The sequence below is a fragment of the Myotis daubentonii genome, chromosome 3, assembly GCF_963259705.1.
Source record: "Myotis daubentonii chromosome 3, mMyoDau2.1, whole genome shotgun sequence".
Classification (NCBI taxonomy): Eukaryota; Metazoa; Chordata; class Mammalia; order Chiroptera; family Vespertilionidae; genus Myotis; species Myotis daubentonii.
Window position 1 is genome coordinate 116,581,417 of NC_081842.1, and position 18,309 is coordinate 116,599,725.

The 18,309-nt window shown below is 41.1% G+C and overlaps 1 protein-coding gene across 9 annotated transcripts in view; it reads left to right on the top strand.

Moving 5' to 3' along the window:
- GK5 (glycerol kinase 5) overlaps window positions 1-18,309 on the top strand; it is a 201,344-nt gene that overhangs the window by 23,017 nt on the left and 160,018 nt on the right. For 8 of the 9 annotated variants that reach the window (XM_059688290.1, XM_059688285.1, XM_059688289.1 and 5 more), the window contains exons 2-3: window positions 11,506-11,599; window positions 16,445-16,520. In XM_059688290.1, the coding sequence (XP_059544273.1) occupies window positions 11,506-11,599; window positions 16,445-16,520 (170 nt within the window). The remainder of the gene's footprint in view (window positions 1-11,505; window positions 11,600-16,444; window positions 16,521-18,309) is intronic. The other variant, XM_059688288.1, reaches the window with a different exon arrangement.

Genomic DNA, 18,309 nt, shown 5'->3' on the forward strand with positions numbered 1-18,309 from the left:
ATTGAAGTACATTTTGGGTTGTTTCCATTTTCTGGTGATTTTGAATAGAACTGAATAAAATATGAACATTTTGTACAGATTTTAATGTGAACATAAGTTTTCATTTCTTTAGGATAAATACCTAGGAGTGGGATTGTTAAGTCGTAGGATAAGTGAATGTTTAATTTAACAAGAAATGCCAAACTTTTCCAGATTGGCTGTCCCATTTTGCATTACCACCAGCAGTGTATAAGAGTTCCATGTGTTCTTCATGACACTTGATATTATTAGTGTTTTTTTATTTTATGCATCCTAAGAGATGTAGTGGTGTTTCATTGTGGTTTTGATTTGCACTTCCCTAATGGCTAATGATGTTGAATATTTTTATGTGCTTATTTGCTATCCATATATCTTCTTTGGTAAAGTGCCCGTTCAGGTCTTTTGCCAATTTTTAATTCGGTTGTTTGTTTCCTTACTGTTGAGTTTTGAGAACTCTTTGTATGTTCTTAATATGATTCCTATATTGGTTATATGATTTGCATATCTTTTCAGTCAGTCTGTGTAGTCTTTTCATTTTCTTAACAGTATCTTTTACAGAGCACATGTTTTTAATTTTGATGAAATACAGTTTATCAGTTATTTTGTTTTATGAATCATACTTTTGGTGTCATCTCTAACTCTTCACCTAACCCGAAGTCACAAAGATTTTCTCCTGTGTTTTCTTCTAAACATTTTACAGTTTTACATTTAGATCTATGATACCTTTTGAGTTAATTTTTGTATAAGATGTGAGGTTTAGATTGAAGTTAACTTTTTTGCACATGGATGTGTAATTGTTCAAACTCTGTTGAAAAAGCTATCCTTTCTCCATTAAATTGCCTTATACATTTGTCAGAAATTAATGAGCTATCTTTTTATAGGATTATTTCTGCACTTTATTCTATACCATTGATCTATTTGTCTACACCTACTTGATTACTGTAGCTTGATTATTGTAAGTCCTGAAATTGGGTAGTGTGATTCCTCCAATTTTATTTTTTTCAATATTTTTGGCTATTTTAGTTCCATATAAATCTTAGAATCATTATGTCTATATCTACAAAAATTCTACTGGAATTTTGATATAGAACTGTGGATGACTGTTTTTTTTGTTTTTTTTTTTTAGCACTTTAAGAATATTGAGCTACTGCCTCCTGGTGTTCATGGTTCTGATGAAAAATTTACACTCATTCAGATTATTGTTTTATATATGTAACTAGTGGCCTGGTGCACGAAATTCGTGCACATTAAAAGCGGATTAGAGGAAATATTTTAATATTGCTATTTGCCCTTTCCTTATAGTAGAAGTGTCAGAGATGAAAGAAAATTAGTAAAATGTATATGAAAATCTTCCTCCTGTTAGAGTCTGGAGTGCACCACAGGACCCAGAGTCAAGTCCCCGCCCACCCATGTGCACCTCAAAATCACGCGAGACCCAGATCCGGCCGGCCCACCCCATTGGGCTACATCCAGACCCGGCTGGTCCCACCCTTGTCAAGCCCCGCTGGGTGGGGGGTCGGGGGGGTGCAGCCTCAGGTCCCTTGGCCTGGCACTAGGGCAGAGTGTGTGGCCTGAGGTCCCCCATCTAGCCCCACTGGGCAGGGGGCGCCGCCTCAGGTCCCCTGGCCTGGTGCTGGGAGGGGGGCGCAGCCTCAGGTCCCCTGTAAAGCCCCACTGGGAGGGGGGCATGGCCTCAGGTCCCTTGTAAAGTCCCACCAGGAGGAGGGCATGGCCTCAGGTCCCCCAGCCCAGCACTGGTGGGGGAGCGCAGCCTCAGGTCCCCTGTAAAGCCCCACCAGGAGGGGAGCATGGCCTCAGGTCCCCTGGCCCAGTGCCGGGGCTTGGGGTGTGGCCTGTGGTACCCCACCAAGCCCCACTGGGTGGGGGGGCACAGCCTGAGGTTCTCCAGCCTGGTGCGGGGTGGGGGCACACCTTTAGGTCCCCCGTCAAGCCCTGCTGGGGGGTGCGCAGCCTTAGGTCCCCCAGCATGGCGCTGGGACAAGGGGCACGGCCTGAGGTCCCCCATCAAGCCCTGCTGGGTGGTGGGGCATGGCCTGAGGTCCCCTGTCAAGCCCCACGGGGGCGGGGTGGAGCCTCAGGTCCCTGCTGATTATTTGTTAAGGCTCGTTTCGGAAATCCCCGCCTCCGCTGTGGGTGCCGCCATCTTTGTAGCAGAGTGATGGTCAATTTGCATATTCCCTCTTTATTATATAGGATGTGTCTGGCTGCTTTCAAGAAAGTTTCTTGGTTTTTGGTTTTCACCATTTTAATTATGCTGAATCTGGATGTGTATGACTTTGGACTTATCCCGTTAGCCATTTTTTTGGCTTCTAGAATATACAGATTTGAAATCTCACTGAACTTGAAAAGTTTTAAGCATTCTTACTTCCTTAACGTCATATTTTTCTGCATGGAACTATCATTTCTTTACTAATAGTTAACCATATATATTAAAGCCTAAGCGACTGTTAAGAATGGATGACTGGATGACCGGCTGGTAGTTATGATACGCACTGACCACCAGGGGGCAGATGCTCAACGTAGGAGTTGCCCCCTGCTGGGCAGTGTGCTCCCACAGCCAACCTCCCGCCACCGACCAACCTCCCACAGTCCCTCCCCGTGGCTGGCTGGCCCCGATTGGGACTACTCCAATCGGCCCTGATCTCTGGCCAGGCTGAGGGACCCCATCTGTGTATGAATTTGTGCACCTGGCCTCTAGTGATGGCATAACTATTAGACCTTTAGCTCTTTCCCACAGATCCCTGAGGCCTTATTCAGTTTTTCCAATGTTTTTTCTTTCTTTTATTCAGAATAGATAATTTGTATTGGTCCATCATCAAGTTTATTGACTTTCTTCTACTATCTGCATTCTACTGTTGAGTCCATCAAGTATGTTGTTAAATTTTAATTATTATATTTTTCTTTTTTAAATTGATTTTTTCCAGCTCTATTGAGGTATGATTGACCAATAAAATCTGTAAGTATTTAAGGCGAACATTATATTTAGTATACCTACACATTGTGAAATAATTATCACAATCAAGTTAATTAACATCCATAACCTCACAAGATTACCATTTGTGTGTGTTTATGTGGAGAACTACTTTCTTAGCAAATTTCAAGTATACAATACATTAACAACTATAGTCACCATGCTGTCTGTACATTAGGTCTTTAAAACATATCTTATATCTGAAAATTTGTACCCTTTGACCATCATCACTTAGTTTCTTCCACTCCCCTAATTATTGTATTTTTCAATTCTAAAAAATTTAATATATATATATATATTTTATTATTACATATGTGTCCTCATCCCCCCCATTACCCCCCAACCCCCTCCTCCAGCTATGCCCTCACCCTCCTGTTGTCTGTGTCCATTGGTTAGGCTTATATGCATGCCTACAAATTCTTTGGTTGGTCTCTCCCCCTTACCCTCACCATCCCCTACCTTCCCTCTGAGGTTTGACAGTCTGATCTATGTTTCTCTGTCTCTGGATCTGTTTTTGTTCATCAGTTTATGTTGTTCATTATATTCCATAAATGAGGGAGATCATGTGATATTTATCTTTCTCTGACTGGCTTATTACATCCAAGCTGTTGCAAATGGTAAGTATTCCTTTTTTTTTTTTTTTTTACCACAGTATAGTATTCCACTGTGTAGATGTACCACAGTTTTTTAATCTACTCATCTGCTGATGGGCACTCAGGCTGTTTCCATATCTTAGCTATGGTGAGTCGTGCTGCTATGAACGTAGGGGTGCATATATCCTTTTTAATTGGTGTTTCTAGTTTCTTGGGATATATTCCTAGAAGTGGGATCACTGGGTCAAAAGGGAGTTCCATTTTTAGTTTTTTGAGAAAACTCCATACTGTCTTCCATAGTGGCTGCACCAGTCTGCATTCCCACCAGCAATGCAAAAGGGTTCCTTTTTCTCCACATCCTCACCAACACTTATCGTTTGTTGATTTGTTGATGATAGCCATTCTAACACGTGTGAGATGATACCATATTGTCGTTTTGATTTGCATCTCTCAGATAATTAGTGACTTTGAGCATGTTTTCATATGTCTCTTGGCCTTTTTTCTGTCTACTTTCAAAAGTATCTATTTAGGTCTGTTGCCCATTTTTTGATTGGATTGTTTATCTTCCTTTTGTTAAGTTGTATGAGTTCCCTGTAAATGTTGGAGATTAAACCTTTATTGGTGATAACATTTGCAAATATGTTCTCCCATGCAGTGGGCTTTCTTGTTGTTTTGTTGAGGGTTTCCTTTGCTGTGCAAAAGCTTTTTATTTTGATGTAGTCCCATTTGTTTATTTTCTCTTTAGTTTCCACTGCCCTAGGAGCAGTATCAGTGAAGAAATTGCTTCAGCATATGTCTGAGATTTTGCTGCCTGTGGATTCCTCTGGTATTTTTATGGTTTCTGGTCTTATGTTTAAGTCCTTTATCCATTTTGAGTTTATTTTTGTGTATGGTGTAAGTTGTTGGTCTAGTTTCATTTTTTTCATGTATCTGTCCAATTTTCTCAGCACCGTTTATTGAAGAGACTGTCTTGACTCCATTGTATGTTCATGCCTCCTTTGTCGAATATTAATTGGGCATAGTGATTTGGGTCGATTTCTGGGTTCTCTATTCTATTCCATTGATCTGTATGTCTGTTCTTGTGCCAGTACCAGGCTGTTTTAAGAACAGTGGCTTTGTAATACAGCTTGATATCTGGTATTGAGATCCCACCTACTTTGCTCTTCTTTCTCAGGATTGCTGCAGCTATTCGGGCTCTTTTTTTTTCCCCCAGATGAATTTTGGGAAAGTTCTTCCTAGGTCTATGAAATATGCCGTTGGTATTTCAATGTGTAGTGCGTTTAATTTATAGATTGCTTTGGGTAATATGGATATTTTAATGATGTTGATTCTACCAGTCTATGAATATGGTATGTTCTTGCATCTGTTTATGTCTTTCTCTATCTCTTTTTTCAACGTCCTGTAGTTTTCTGAGTAGAGAAAACTTACCTCTTTAGTTAAGTTTATTCCTAGGTATCTTAATTTTTTTGGTGCGATGGTAAATGGGATTGCTTTTTTAGTCTCTCTTTCTGAAAGTTCACTATTGGTGTATAGAAATGCCATAGATTTCTTGGCATTAATTTTGTATCCTGCTACATTGCTGAATTTATTTATTAAATCTAATAAATTTGATGGAGTCTTTAGGGTTTTCTATGTACAGTATCATGTCATCTGCGAATAAGGACAGTTTTACTTCTTCTTTTCCAATTTGGATGCCTTTTATTTCTTCTTCTTCTCTGATCGCAATGGCTAGTACTTCCAGTACTATGTTGAACCGGAGTGGTGAGAGTGGGCATCCCTGTCTTGTTCTTGTTCTTAGGGGAAATGGTTTTAGTTTTTGTCCATTGAGTATGATGTTGGCTGTGGGTTTGTCGTATATGGCTTTTATTATGTTGAGGTATGATCCTTCTATTCCCACCTTGCTGAGAGTTTTTATCAAGAAAGGTTGTTGGATTTTGTCAAATACGTTTTCTGCAGCAATTGATATGACTGTGATTATTATCTCTCAATTTGTTTATGTGATGTATCACGTTTATTGATTTGTGGATATTGTACCATCCTTGCATCCCCGGGATAAATCCTGCTTGGTCAAGGTGTATGATCTTTCTGATGTACTGCTGGATCTGATTTGCTAGGATTTTTTTGAGGATTTTGGCATCTATGTTCATGAGGGATATTGGCCTATAATTCTCTTTTTTTGTGTTGTCTTTATCTGGTTTTGGTATTAGGGTAATGCTGGCATCATAGAATGAACTTGGAAGTGTTCCTTCCTCTTGAATTTTTTGGGATAGTCAGAGGAAGATAGGTTTTAGTTCTTGCTTGAATGTTTGGTATAACTCCCCTGTGAAGCCATCTCGCCCCAGACTTTTGTTTGCTGGGAGCTTTTTGATGACTGCCTCAATTTCTTCCATAGTTATCGGCCTATGGAGATTTTTAGATTCTTCCTGATTGAGTTTTGGAAGGTTGTATTTTTCTAGGAATATTTCCATTTCCTCCAGGTTGTCTAGTTTGTTGGAGTAGAATTTTTCATAGTATATATTAGCAATCCTTTGTATTTTTTTGGGGTTTGTTGTTATTTTACCTCTTTCATTTCTGATTTTGTTTATTTATGTCATCTCTCTATGCTTCTTGGTGATCCTGGCTAGGGGTTCATCAATCTTTTTCATCCTTTCAAAGTACCAACTCTTGGATTCATTTGATCTTTTGTATTGTTTTTTTTGGTCTCTATGTCATTTATTTCTGCTCTGATCTTTATTATCAGCTTCCTTCTGCTCACTCTGGGCTTTTCTTATTGTTCTTTTTTTAATTCTTTGAGTTATAGAGTTAGATGTTTTATTACCGTTTTTTCTTTCTTTCTTTCTTTTTTTTTTTTTTTAAACTTACCTCTCAGGACTGCTTTCATTGTGTCCCATAGATTTTGGATTGTTGTGTTTTTATTGTCATTAGTTTCCAGAATGTTTTTAATTTCTTCTTTGATCTCATTGGTAACCCAATCATTATTTAATAGCATGCTATTCAGCTTCCAAGTGTTTGAGTTTTTTGGATTGTTCTTATTGTAGTTTATTTCTAATATTATGCCATTGTGGTCTGAGAAGATACTTGGTATGATTTCAATCTTCTTGAATTTGGGGACACTTTGCTTGTGACCCAATATGTGGTCTATTTTTGAAAATGTCCCATGTGCACTTGAGAAGAATGTATATTCCGTGGCTTTGGGGTGAAATGTTCTGAAGATGTCAATTAAGTCCATCTGATCTAGTGGGTCATTTAGGATTGCTGTTTCTTTGCTGATTTTTTGTCTAGAGTATTTATCCAGTGATGTCAGTAGTGTATTAAAGTCCCCTACTGTGATTGTATTGTTGTTGATCTCTCCCTTGATATCTTCCAGGAATTTTTTTAAATATATTTTTATTGATTTCAGAGAGGAAGGAAGAGTGAGATAGAAATATCCATGATGAGAGAGAATCATGGATTGGCTGCCTCCTGTAAGTCCCCCACTGGGGATCAAGCCCACAACCCGGGCCTGTGCCCTTGACTCTAATCAAACCTGGGACCTTTCAGTTTGCAGGCCAATGCTCTATCCACTGAGCAAAACCAGCTAGGGCTCCAGGAGTTTTTTTTTTATGTATTTGGGTGCTCCTGCATTGGGTGCTTATATGTTTATCAGGGCTATATCCTCTTGTTTTATCAATCCCTTTAGTATTATGAAGTGGCCTTTCTTACCTCTTGTTATGGCCTTCACTTTGAGGTCTATTTTGTCAGATATAAGTATTGCTACCCCAGCTTTTTTTTTCATTTCCAGTTGCCTGAACGATATTTTTCCAACCCTTCACTTTCAGTCTGAGTCCCTTGTTCTGAGGTGGGTCTCTTGTAGACAGCATATATATGGGTCATGTTTTCTTATTCATTCAGCCACTTGATGTCTTTTGATTGGAGCAGTTAGTCTGTTTACGTTTAAAGTTATTAGTGAAAGGTACTTGTTTATAGTCATTTTTATTTTTGTGCCTGTGTTCCTTCTTACCTTTTTATTTCGTCTTTTTACAGCATTTCTTGCATTGCCGGCTTGGTAGTGGTAAACTCCCTTAGCTTTTTTTTGTCTGCGAAGCTCCTCATTTCCCCTCCAATTTTGATTGATAGTCTTGCTGGATATAGTATTCTTGGATTCAGTCCTTTGCTTTGCAACACTTTGTATACCTCCTTCCATTCCCTTCTAGCTTGATGTGTTTCTGTTGATAAATCACTTGATAATCTGATGCGGGATCCTTTGTAGATAACTCTCTGTCTCTCTCTTGCAGCCATTAAGATTCTCTCTTTGTCTTTAAGATTTGCCATTGTAATTATGATGTGTCTTGGTGTGAGTCTTTTGTGATTTAGCTTGCTTGGGACTCTCTGTACTTGTGTAACTTTTTTATTCCCCATATCCGGGAAGTTTTCTGTCATTATTTCTTCAAATAGATTTTCTAATCCTTGCTGCTCTTCTTGTCCTACTGGCAGCCCTATTATATGTATGTTACTTCGTTTTGTGTTGTCCCAAAGCTCCCTTAGGCTCTCCTCCTGCTTTTTAATTTTTTTCTCCAGTTGCTGTTCAGATTGTTTTTCTACCTTATCTTCTAACTCACTAATTCGGTCCTCTGCTTCTTCTAGTAACTGTTGAAATCTTCCATGGTGTTTTTTATTGTAGCTGTATCACTTTTGATTTCTTCCTGATTCTTGCATAGGTTGTTGATTTTGTCATCCATTGGTGTAAGAATTGTATGACCATTACTCTGATTTCATTTTCTGTCATGTTGCATGCTTCAGTTTTACTAATTTCCTTTCTTGGTGACTCCTTATTTCTTTCTTCTGGGGATTGTGTCGTCTCCCCATTCAGACTATCAGCAGAGGGTTCAAACGTTGAGTTGCATGGGCCTGGGCCGTGTGCAGTGGGAGCTTTGCATCACCCGAGTATCACTGAAGAGCTCTGACACCAAGATGTGTGGCACCCGTGGGTTGGTGCGAACCGGGCTCGCCCAGGGTCAGCGTTACGAGCACTCAGTGTGGCCTCGTGCATGCACCTAGAATCAGGGACCCTGCCTGAACCACGCTGAAACAGAGACCTCGCTGGCATGTGCAGAAAATCAGAGTCCCCTAGCACAAGCCAGGAGTTAGAGTTCCCCTGTGCCTGCACCAAGAATCGAGTATCAGAGTCTCTGTTGCTTCGTGCGGCCTTGCGCTGAGAATCAGGGTCCCTGTGTGTGCATGAACCAAGAATTGGAGTCACTGTCTCTTAGTGTGAATGCACCGTGAGTCAGGGATCCCAGGCCTACGTGATAAGAAACAGAGTCAAGTCATTGTGCTCATTGCTGCCTCCCGCCCAAAGAATCGGGATCCAGGTCAGCTTGGGGGACTGGGTTGCACAGTAGCACTGTGTCGGCAGGAGGCCCACTCCTGCACTGCGGAAAACAGACTTCCGTGTGCTGCTTGCCCAGAATCGAAGTCAGGTGGCACTTCTGTCCTGTGTGGGGTTCGGGTTTGTTCGCCCGATTGCATTGCGGGGAACAGATTCCCAGTGTCCGAGCACTCCCAGGCTAAAATTCCTGTAGCAGGGCTATGGCCTGTGCAAGGGGCGGGTCTACCAGTTACTATGGCGCTGCCAGTAAGCCTGTAGGGAGGGAAATAGGCTCTGTGACTCACAGAAATCTGCGGCCGGGATGTCTGGATTCTTGGTGTATGTGGGTCTGTAGCTGTGGTCGCAGGTCTCTGTCCCCGGTGGCTGCAGGGTCCTGGTTTGTGTCTGAGACCAGACTGGGTGGTGCTGAGGCCAGGATCCAAGTCTCAAGCAGCTCTGTTTCTCAAGATGGCCTGGTCTCTGTGCCTGCACTGGCTGCCCGGAGTGTCCACACTGGGAGCGGGGCTCTGCAGTCTAAGACTGCCCGGTTTGGCAGCCCTTTGGAAGACCTGCAGAATCTAACTGTCCCTACTCATACACACACACACCACACAGGTCCACACACTCCTCTATCGCTCCCTCGCGCTCTCACACTCTCTCCCTCCCTACCTTCCTGCCAGTCGCCATCTTCCTTCCCCTTCCTAAAATTTTTTTATGTCTTCTATTTTTTTGCTGAGACTTTCTGTCTTTCCACTTGTTTCAAAAGAATTTGTTGTTCTTGGAGCTGCTTTATTTATTTTTTATTTATTTATTTTATTTATTTATTTTTTTATTGCTTAAAGTATTACAAAGAGTATTACATATGTCTCCTTTTTTCCCCCCCACTCTTGACAATCCCCTGGCCTCCCCTACCCCCCAGTGTCTTATGTCCATCGGTTATGCTTATATGCATGCATACAAGTCCTTTGGTTGATCTCTTACCCACCCCCCTCCTGCCCTCCCACCCTCCCCAGCCTTCCTGCTGTAGTTTGACAGTCTGTTCGAGGCAGCTCTGCCTCTGTATCTATTTTTGTTCATAAGTTTATAATGGTCTTTATTATCCAGAAATGAGTGAGATCATGTGGTATTTTTCCTTCATTGAGTGGCTTATTTCACTTAGCATAATGCTCTTGGAGCTGCTTTAAAACCCTTTTCAGATATCTTCTGTGTCATCTTGGCATTGGTATCTACTGATTATCTTTTCCTGCCTGAGTTGAGATTTTTCTCTTCTTTTATATACCTTGTAATTTTGGATTGTATCCTGGACCTTTTGAATATCATGGTTTAATACCCTGGATCTTGTGTAAATCCTATGATGAATGTTCGTATTTTTCTTGTAGCAGGCAATTAATGCAGTTGGGCTCAGACTAAAAATTCTGACCAGCCTTCTGTGGACTTTGGTTTCAATGTTCTGTTCTCACACTTGGAAGTACTGTTTGGCTATGCCCTGTGTATGTGCCACCCAGTGGTGGTCAAGTGGTCTGCCCCGTAGTTCTGATCTTAACATCTTTGCTATGCTGTTTAGGATTACATTTACACATGTGCAGCTTTGAGGTGAGCCTAGGAATTTATACACAACTTTCTGGAATAGCTTTCTCAAGCTCCTTTCTCTCTGAGATCTTCCTAGAAAGCTGGAGCTTCCATTACAGTTCTGCCAGGCATTTCCCATATCTGGGGGTAGGCATCAGGAGCATAGAGAGAGAAAAAAGCCATGGGGGCTCACATTACCCTTTTGGACCCACAGCTCCTTTGATTGGAGAGAAAGCTTTATCCCCTCAGTACTTTAGGTGTTTGTGGTTGCTGAGGCAGCCACCGGGTTAGCCTGGGTACAAAAGTGTGGAGGCAAGGGGTGGGGGAAAGAAAAGAAATATGGGGGCTTTCCCCCATTCCCTCTGAGTGTTAGCCAAAAGAAAAGTGCTTCTCTTAGGGTATTTACTGCATCCTGGTTCTCACTTCTGGTTTTCAGGCTGCCTTGAGTCCAGGCCAGGGAATACTAGAAGAAAAATAGGAAACTTACCACCAGTCCAGTGGTACTTGAATTCCTATCTTCTAAACCCTCTCCACCTGCCCCAGTATACTTTCTTGAGTCCCCATATAGCTTCTCCATACATTCTGCCCAACTTTTATATCTGCATTCAGTGAGAGGGACAGAGTGGAGTATGTTTGCTCCAACATAGTCTGAACCAGAACTTGGTATGTTATCTGTTAATTTTTGTTTTTTAAGTGTCTGCCTCTTTTTTTATTGCAATAACACGGCTTTATTATAGAAATCTTAGAAAATAAAGATAAACTTGGAAAATAAAGATAACATCTTCTGTAAACTCATAAACTGAAGAAAACTGTTATTTTGGTGTATCATCCTTTCTTATTTCGTACACTAGTAAATATTTTTTTCCACTTTAAAAATAAATTAGATAATCAATAAAAATATTAGTGATTTTAACAAGTAACCTTAAGACCCAGATACTACTGACTTGATCTTATGTTGTTTATACTAAATCTTGTATTTTCCATAGGTAGTAAGTCTTTGTCCTCAAATTGGCTGGGTTGAAATTGATCCTGATGTTCTCTGGCTTCAATTTGTTGCTGTAATAAAGGAATCTGTCAAAGGTAATTGGATTTATGAAAATAAAAATAATAAAGTATATTTTGTTTGTAATAAGAATTTTCCTCGAGAGCCTGTAGAATTTTGTGGGCTTCCTAGGTTATACACATATAGCATTTTATTGGGGTCACAATGTCAATCCGTTTTGACCAAAAATGTCAAGGCAAACAGAAGTGTTACTTCTGGGGGTGGAAACATACATTTGGTTAGAAACCCCAACTATGTTCCGAACATGAAAGAAAGAGAAAGAGTTTGTGAAGACAGAACAAGGTGGCTTCCAAAGAGTTACATGAGCTGCTTTGAAAGAACTGTGACTGGTGCTGGCAAGCAGACTTACACTATGCTGTACATGACTAATTGCGTATGTCTATTGCTAGGTGAAAAGTTTATTTTTTAACAGCGAGTTTAGTGATGTAGAGCCAGGATGTAGCCATTTGGGTTAGCCCAGTTCAAAAGTTCAATTTCACGTGGTGAGTGTGAGCTAGCTTAGCTTCCTGGAAGCCTTCTGGCTCCATTTTAGATTGCTCTCTTGACAATTTCAACTTCATTTTTCTGTTTTTCTTTCACAGCAGTTTCCCAGTATTTTTTAGGAGACATTGCAGTTCATAGTGAACTGCTTTCTCAAGGAATGGAAACAGCAACTCTGCCCTCTGGTTTGAGTTTTCTCAGCCATAGTTTAAAGGCTCATATTCTGTCTTTATTCCAGGTTGCAGCTGGTGCCTGTTTGTTTTCCTATTGTGTACAAAATGCCAGAGGGTTATAAACAAAATTATAACACACAGTTCCTGCTGTCAGGAGTTACACTGAGTAACCTTTATTATAAAATACTAGAGGCCCGGTGCATGAAATTTGTACATGAGAGTGGGGGGGTCCCCTCAGCCCAGCCTGCACCCTCTCCAATCTGGGACATCCCTCTCACAGTCCGGGACCGCTAGCTCTTAACTGCTCACCTGCCTGCCTGCCTACCTGATCGCCCCTAACTGCTCCCCCTGCCCCCGCCAGCCTGATCACCTCTAACCGCCTCTGCCTGCCAGCCTGGTAGCCCCTAACTGCCACCCCCTTGCCAGCCTGATCACCCATAATTGCCTCTGCCCACTGGCCTGATTGCCCCTTACTGCCCCCCTGCCAGCCTGGCTGGCCCCAACTGCCCTTCCCCCCTACCAGCCTGGTTGCCTCTTACTGCCCCCCCGCCCCCGCCAGCCTGGTTGCCCCCAACTGTCCCCCTCTGCCAGCCTGGCTGTCCCACGCAGCCTGCTGTTCAGTCGTTTGGTCATCCCTCACTAATCCCCCTGCCGGCCTGGTTGCCCCATGCAGCCTGCTGTTCAGTCTTTGGTCATCCCTCACTAACTCCCCTGTCGGCCTGGTCACCCCATGCAGCCTGCTGTTCGATCATCTGTCAGTTGTTTCGGTTGTGATTGCCCCTGGCTTTTTATATATTAGGATTTTTTTAAAAATTATATTTTATTTATTTTTACAGAGAGGAAGGGGGAGGGATAGAGAGTTAGAAACATCGATGGGAGAGAAACATCGACCAGCTGCCTCCTGCACACCCCCTACTGGGGATGTGCCCGCAACCAAGGTACATATACTTGACTGGAATCGAACCTGGGACCTTTCAGTCTGCAGGCTGATGCTCTATCCACTGAGCCAAACCGGTTAGGGCTATATTAGGATGTTTTTGATTTTTCTGTGTGGCCTCTCCATTCAAAGTGCTTTCCTGGCTGCTGCCATGGTCTGAAATCTTAGCTCTTTAAGAATGTTTTCAGTGTCACTCTTTTAAAGAACATATGAAACATGTCTTGTAAATGTAAATCCTGAAAGGTCTTTTACTTTATTTTTCTGGCTGAATTACTTTTCACCTATTTGGTTTGAAATATTTCAGAACCTATAAAATTTTGCACGAATAGTACACTGAATACCTATAGAGATTCAGACATGTTTTGCAGTGTTTACTGTATCATCCTCTACAAACTTTTTGGCTGATTCATTCGAGGGTTGGTTGTGATATAATAACAATATCCCTAAATATTTCAGCATTATTTCCAAAGAAAAGTAGTATTCTCCTATATCACCACAGCCAGGAAACTTAACATTAATATGGTGACAACTGATGGACATTCACACCAATTTAACACCAACAGGAATCCCCATTTTGGGGTACTGTGAGGAAGGAAACTTTATTTAGTGCAAAACAGCTCAATTGTGATACAGCAGGGCTGTGAAAACAGCACAGGAGTGAGGCAGCCGTGGGCCAGGTGGCCCTGGTACCATGCTCCTTTTTGGCTAGACAGCTCTGCTCTGAGCTAGTCTGCTTTCTTCTGCACTGTTCTGCTCTGCTCTAGTGAGACATCTTCAGTATGTCAGCTCAACAATGGAAACAGCTCTTAGTCCTTGGTGGAAAGGGAAGAAAGTGGGCTCCCAGAGCTAGAGGGGAGCTGACATATAGACAGATGTCTCTGCCCCTGGTCCCTGATTGGTCTGTCTTTATGCAAATGCAAATAAGAACCCCAAATCCTCACAGTTTGATTGGCCCAAAAGGCACTATCCTGATTGGTCAGAGTGGAACTGCTCTGATTCGTCAATTGGTCAGTGAAGATGTTGATGGGGATATAGCTGTGCAACTCCAATTGGATGGGGAAAGCCTTAGTTTTGGTTAAAGTAGGATTCCAGGAACTCCTTGATAAGGAGCCTGGTCAGCTGGCAGGAACACAGTGCAGGCAGGCAGCTTAGTGCAAGCTTCTCCCTAAAGCGCAGTTTGCATGAGAGGGCCCTGTGTAGAAATGGCTGCTAGGTTCTGTTTTTTAAAATTTGAGTCCAGTTAGCCATCAGGAGCCCTTCTTATTGGGTGTCTTCCTGCTGGGGTCCAACCCCAACAGGTCCAGGGGTCCCCAAAGGTGTGGACGGAGTCGGCGAAGAAGGAATGACACGGAGACAGTGTTCAGTTGATCAGCAGCCTAGCTAGGATCTCTAGCCAAGTTCTGGTCTGGATCTCCAGCGAAGTTCTGGTTAGGATCTCCAGCCAGGTTCTGTGTCCATGTTCTCTTGCTAGGTTCTCCAGCCAGGTTCTCCAGGTTTTCCAGCCAGGTTCTGTAGCCATGTTCCCTCGCTAGGTTCTGTCCAGGTTCTCCAGCCAGGTTCGGTCACCAGGTTCTAGTCAGGTTCTCTTGCCATGTTCTGTCCAGGTTCTGTAGCCAGGTTCTGTCTCTAGGATCTGTGGCCAGTTTCTGTCCAGGATCTTTTGCCATGTTCTCTCCAGCGAAGTTCTTCTGTCTCTAGGTTCTGTGTAGGTTCTGTGTCTAGGTTCTGTGTCTAGGTTCTGTCTAGGTTCTGTAGAGCTGTTGTCTTGTTACATCTGTATTTATACCAGTTGATTCCAATCCTATCAATCTCTATTCCAAAGGTTAGGGCGTTTCTTATCTCCATTCCAGGGAGTAAAGATTATGTAGCTTAAGCATGATTGTTCATAGTTAAAGTGATTAATTACCCGCCTGGCACTTAGTTAAGGGTTTTATTCCCTCCCTAACTTCAGGGGAAAATCCCTACCTGGGGAAACAACCTTTCTCAGAGAGGTGACCTTGGTTAAAACACATAGTGCCAAGAAGGTGAGCAAACATATTAAGAACAGTATGCCATATATGCCAGGTCCCTTGAAACAGCAAGGATGGACCGGCTCCCAGCATCTTCCTTCTCAGAGTCCATAACAGTATTATTTTCTAATGCTTATTAGATTCCAGTATTCCGCTATTACCTCAGTCATTAACAACTTTTGTTTTCAATCCAGAATCTAACCTAAAATGAGGCATTGCATTTAGCAGTCAATCTATTTAGTCTCATTTAATCTAGAGCATGTTCTTTGTGACATTGACAAGTTTCCAAAATTACAGACCAGTTTAGTAGATTGTCCTGCATTTCGGGGTTGCCTGATTACTTCCTCACAGTTCAGGTTAAGAATTTTTGGGAGGCGTAGGGGATGTTTTGTCTTCCTCTGCTCAAATTGAAGTTGTCTTTAATTTGCTCAATGGGATAAATGCTTTTTTAAAAGAACTTCACAAAAAACTTGCTATATTTTAAGAAATTTGGACCAAAAAACCCCACTATGTTTTTGTTTATATCCTAGCATCTGTTCATGTGGAAAATAAGATTTGAGTTTCACTAGGGATTTTCCTTTATTGCCATCTACCAACTTCTATTATGATTGATCATTGCTTAAATTGAGATCCAATATTTTAGTATTATCAAGAAGAAATATAATCTGACTTTTAATAGTGTTTGTTTTTTTCGAACATTTAAAGATGGAGGTCATTTTGTTATTATTGGAATATGGCCATTTTCCCTTAAAAGAATCATCTTAGTAATGCTCTCTTTATTAATGCCAAATGTGTTATTAGAATGCCAGGTAGGGCCCTGGCCAGGTGGCTCAGTTGGTTGGAGTGTTGTCCCGTACACTGAAAGGTTCAGGGTTCAATTTCTGGTCAGGGCACATACCTTGGTTGCAGGTTCAATCCCTAGTTGGGGTGCATACGGGAGGCAGCCAATCAATGTTTCTCTCACAGATTGATGTTTCTCTCCCTTCCTCTCTCTCTAAAAAAAATTTTTTTTTAAATTTAAATGCCAGGTAGGTACTGGAAATATCAGAGGAACACTTTGTAAAGTATATGATTGCCTAACTACTATGCTGTACACCTGTAACCAGTACAAAATAATATTGAAACAATAAAAAAAGAAAAACAATGCTAAACCTATATGTTTTTCTTAAAGATTATACTCAATAATTTCTTTTCCACACTACAATTTATTAAGAAAAATTTCATTGACTTTTAAACATGTGATTTATCCATCTTTATTTTCAGCTGCAGGAATAGAGATGAATCAAATTGTTGGGCTTGGCATTTCAACACAGAGAGCAACTTTTATTACGTGGAACAAGTAAGTGTGATAAGCCTTCTGTTGCTGGGTTCATATCACAGTGAATACCTGTTTTGGGAGTTTCAAGTTTGTGAATTAAGAACAGTTTTGTTTTGTTAAGAGGGATGAAAGTAAGCCTACTCTCTGCCTTATTAAAATATATTCCTGCATGTCACCTGGGCTTGACTTATATAAAAGAATAACAATAAAAAGACTGTTTCTGTTATTAAAATTATCCATTTCTTTACTTTGGTGTGAGTTAGTTTTTCAAATAAGCCTTGATTGAAGACCTTAAAAATTAGTTTATACCCAAAAAGATTCAGGGGAACCTGACAGACTTCAGAAACACATGATTATGACTATGGTTTATATTTTCATTGTACTTCAAATTTCATATTTAAGTACATACAGCATAAGAAGTATATATAGATTAAACACGGTTATAATATCCTAATAGCTACCATATAGTGAATACCTGTGATAGTATTCAGGTTCCATTATCCTTGCAAAGAAACCTGTTATTTTGGTAATTTTATAGAGAAAGAAATTGAGGCTTAGAGAAATAAGTAACTTGTTCAAGCTCACTTAGTAAGTAGAAACAAGATTCCAAATTGTCTTTTTACCCCAAAACACATGCTCTTTCCACTACTCCTATTTGCCTTCAACATGTGTTTCTTATTTGAAAATAATAACAGAAACACTGTAAATGCTTCTTTGTTACAAAGCACTAGGCTGCAAAGGGCATCTTGAGCTTGGGGCAGTGAAGGAGATTGCTGGTGGGTATGGGGAATGGGGGAAGTCTAAGAAATATAATGAGGGTGAATTCATAAGGACTTGGCCTTGAAGTCAGTATTAGGCAAGAAGAAGTTCAGATTTAACAGGATTTCTGGCTTGATGTTTGGAAGGATATGATAGAGCTTGTAGAGAATATAAGACAAAGAATGAGTTGGTGATGAAGGTGGGTAGAAGGGAACATGATACAGTGTTTGGCTTGGGAACATGTGCATGTAGAGATATCCCAGAGGTGGTTAGAACTTTGCCCTGGTTTAGACTGATGCATGTCTCATCTCCTCCAGATAGGTGCTCTTTCACAGCATAATGCTTCTCAGGTTGATCCCTATATCTGTAGTCCCCCTGAAATTTTCCCCCCACTCCCCAACTCCCTACCCAATGACTTGGGCATATCAAGTCTTAAATAGGTAATATATTTTTCAGATGAGTAATAATGAAGTAAAGTCATCGGTATACTGTGTAGATCAGAATTTCTACTAGTAAATAGTGGCACTGTTGACATTTTAGGCCTGATCATTCCTTGTTGTAGAACTGTCCTGTGCATTGAAGGATGTTTAGCAGCATCCCTGCCTCTATTTACGAGATACCAATAGTCTCCTCCCGCAGTTTCTACAACCAAAAATGTCTCCAGATACTGCCAAATGTCCCCTGGGTGGGGGACAGAATCATTCCTACTTGAGAATTGTTGACGTAGGTGAAGTCTAGAGAAGTAGGTGAGTTCTCTGGTGGGATTATACATAATGGATAGAAGAGAAGAAGACTGGATTTGGACAATGAGTCACTTTGGAAAGTGGATGATATGGAAATAGAGGCAGGATAGTGTTCGTAGGGAAAAAAACTGTTTGGAAGTATAATGAGTGGTTGGATTTGAAAATTAGGTCATTAGCCATAGAGATTGCTTTTCTCAGAACCTGATTATTGGGTCATTCATGACATGAAGCTTAAAGTATTAGGAAGCCAAGTTTTCCTGTGGCAGTAGGATCATCTCAGTTTTGGGAGAAATTGAAGAGCCAGATTC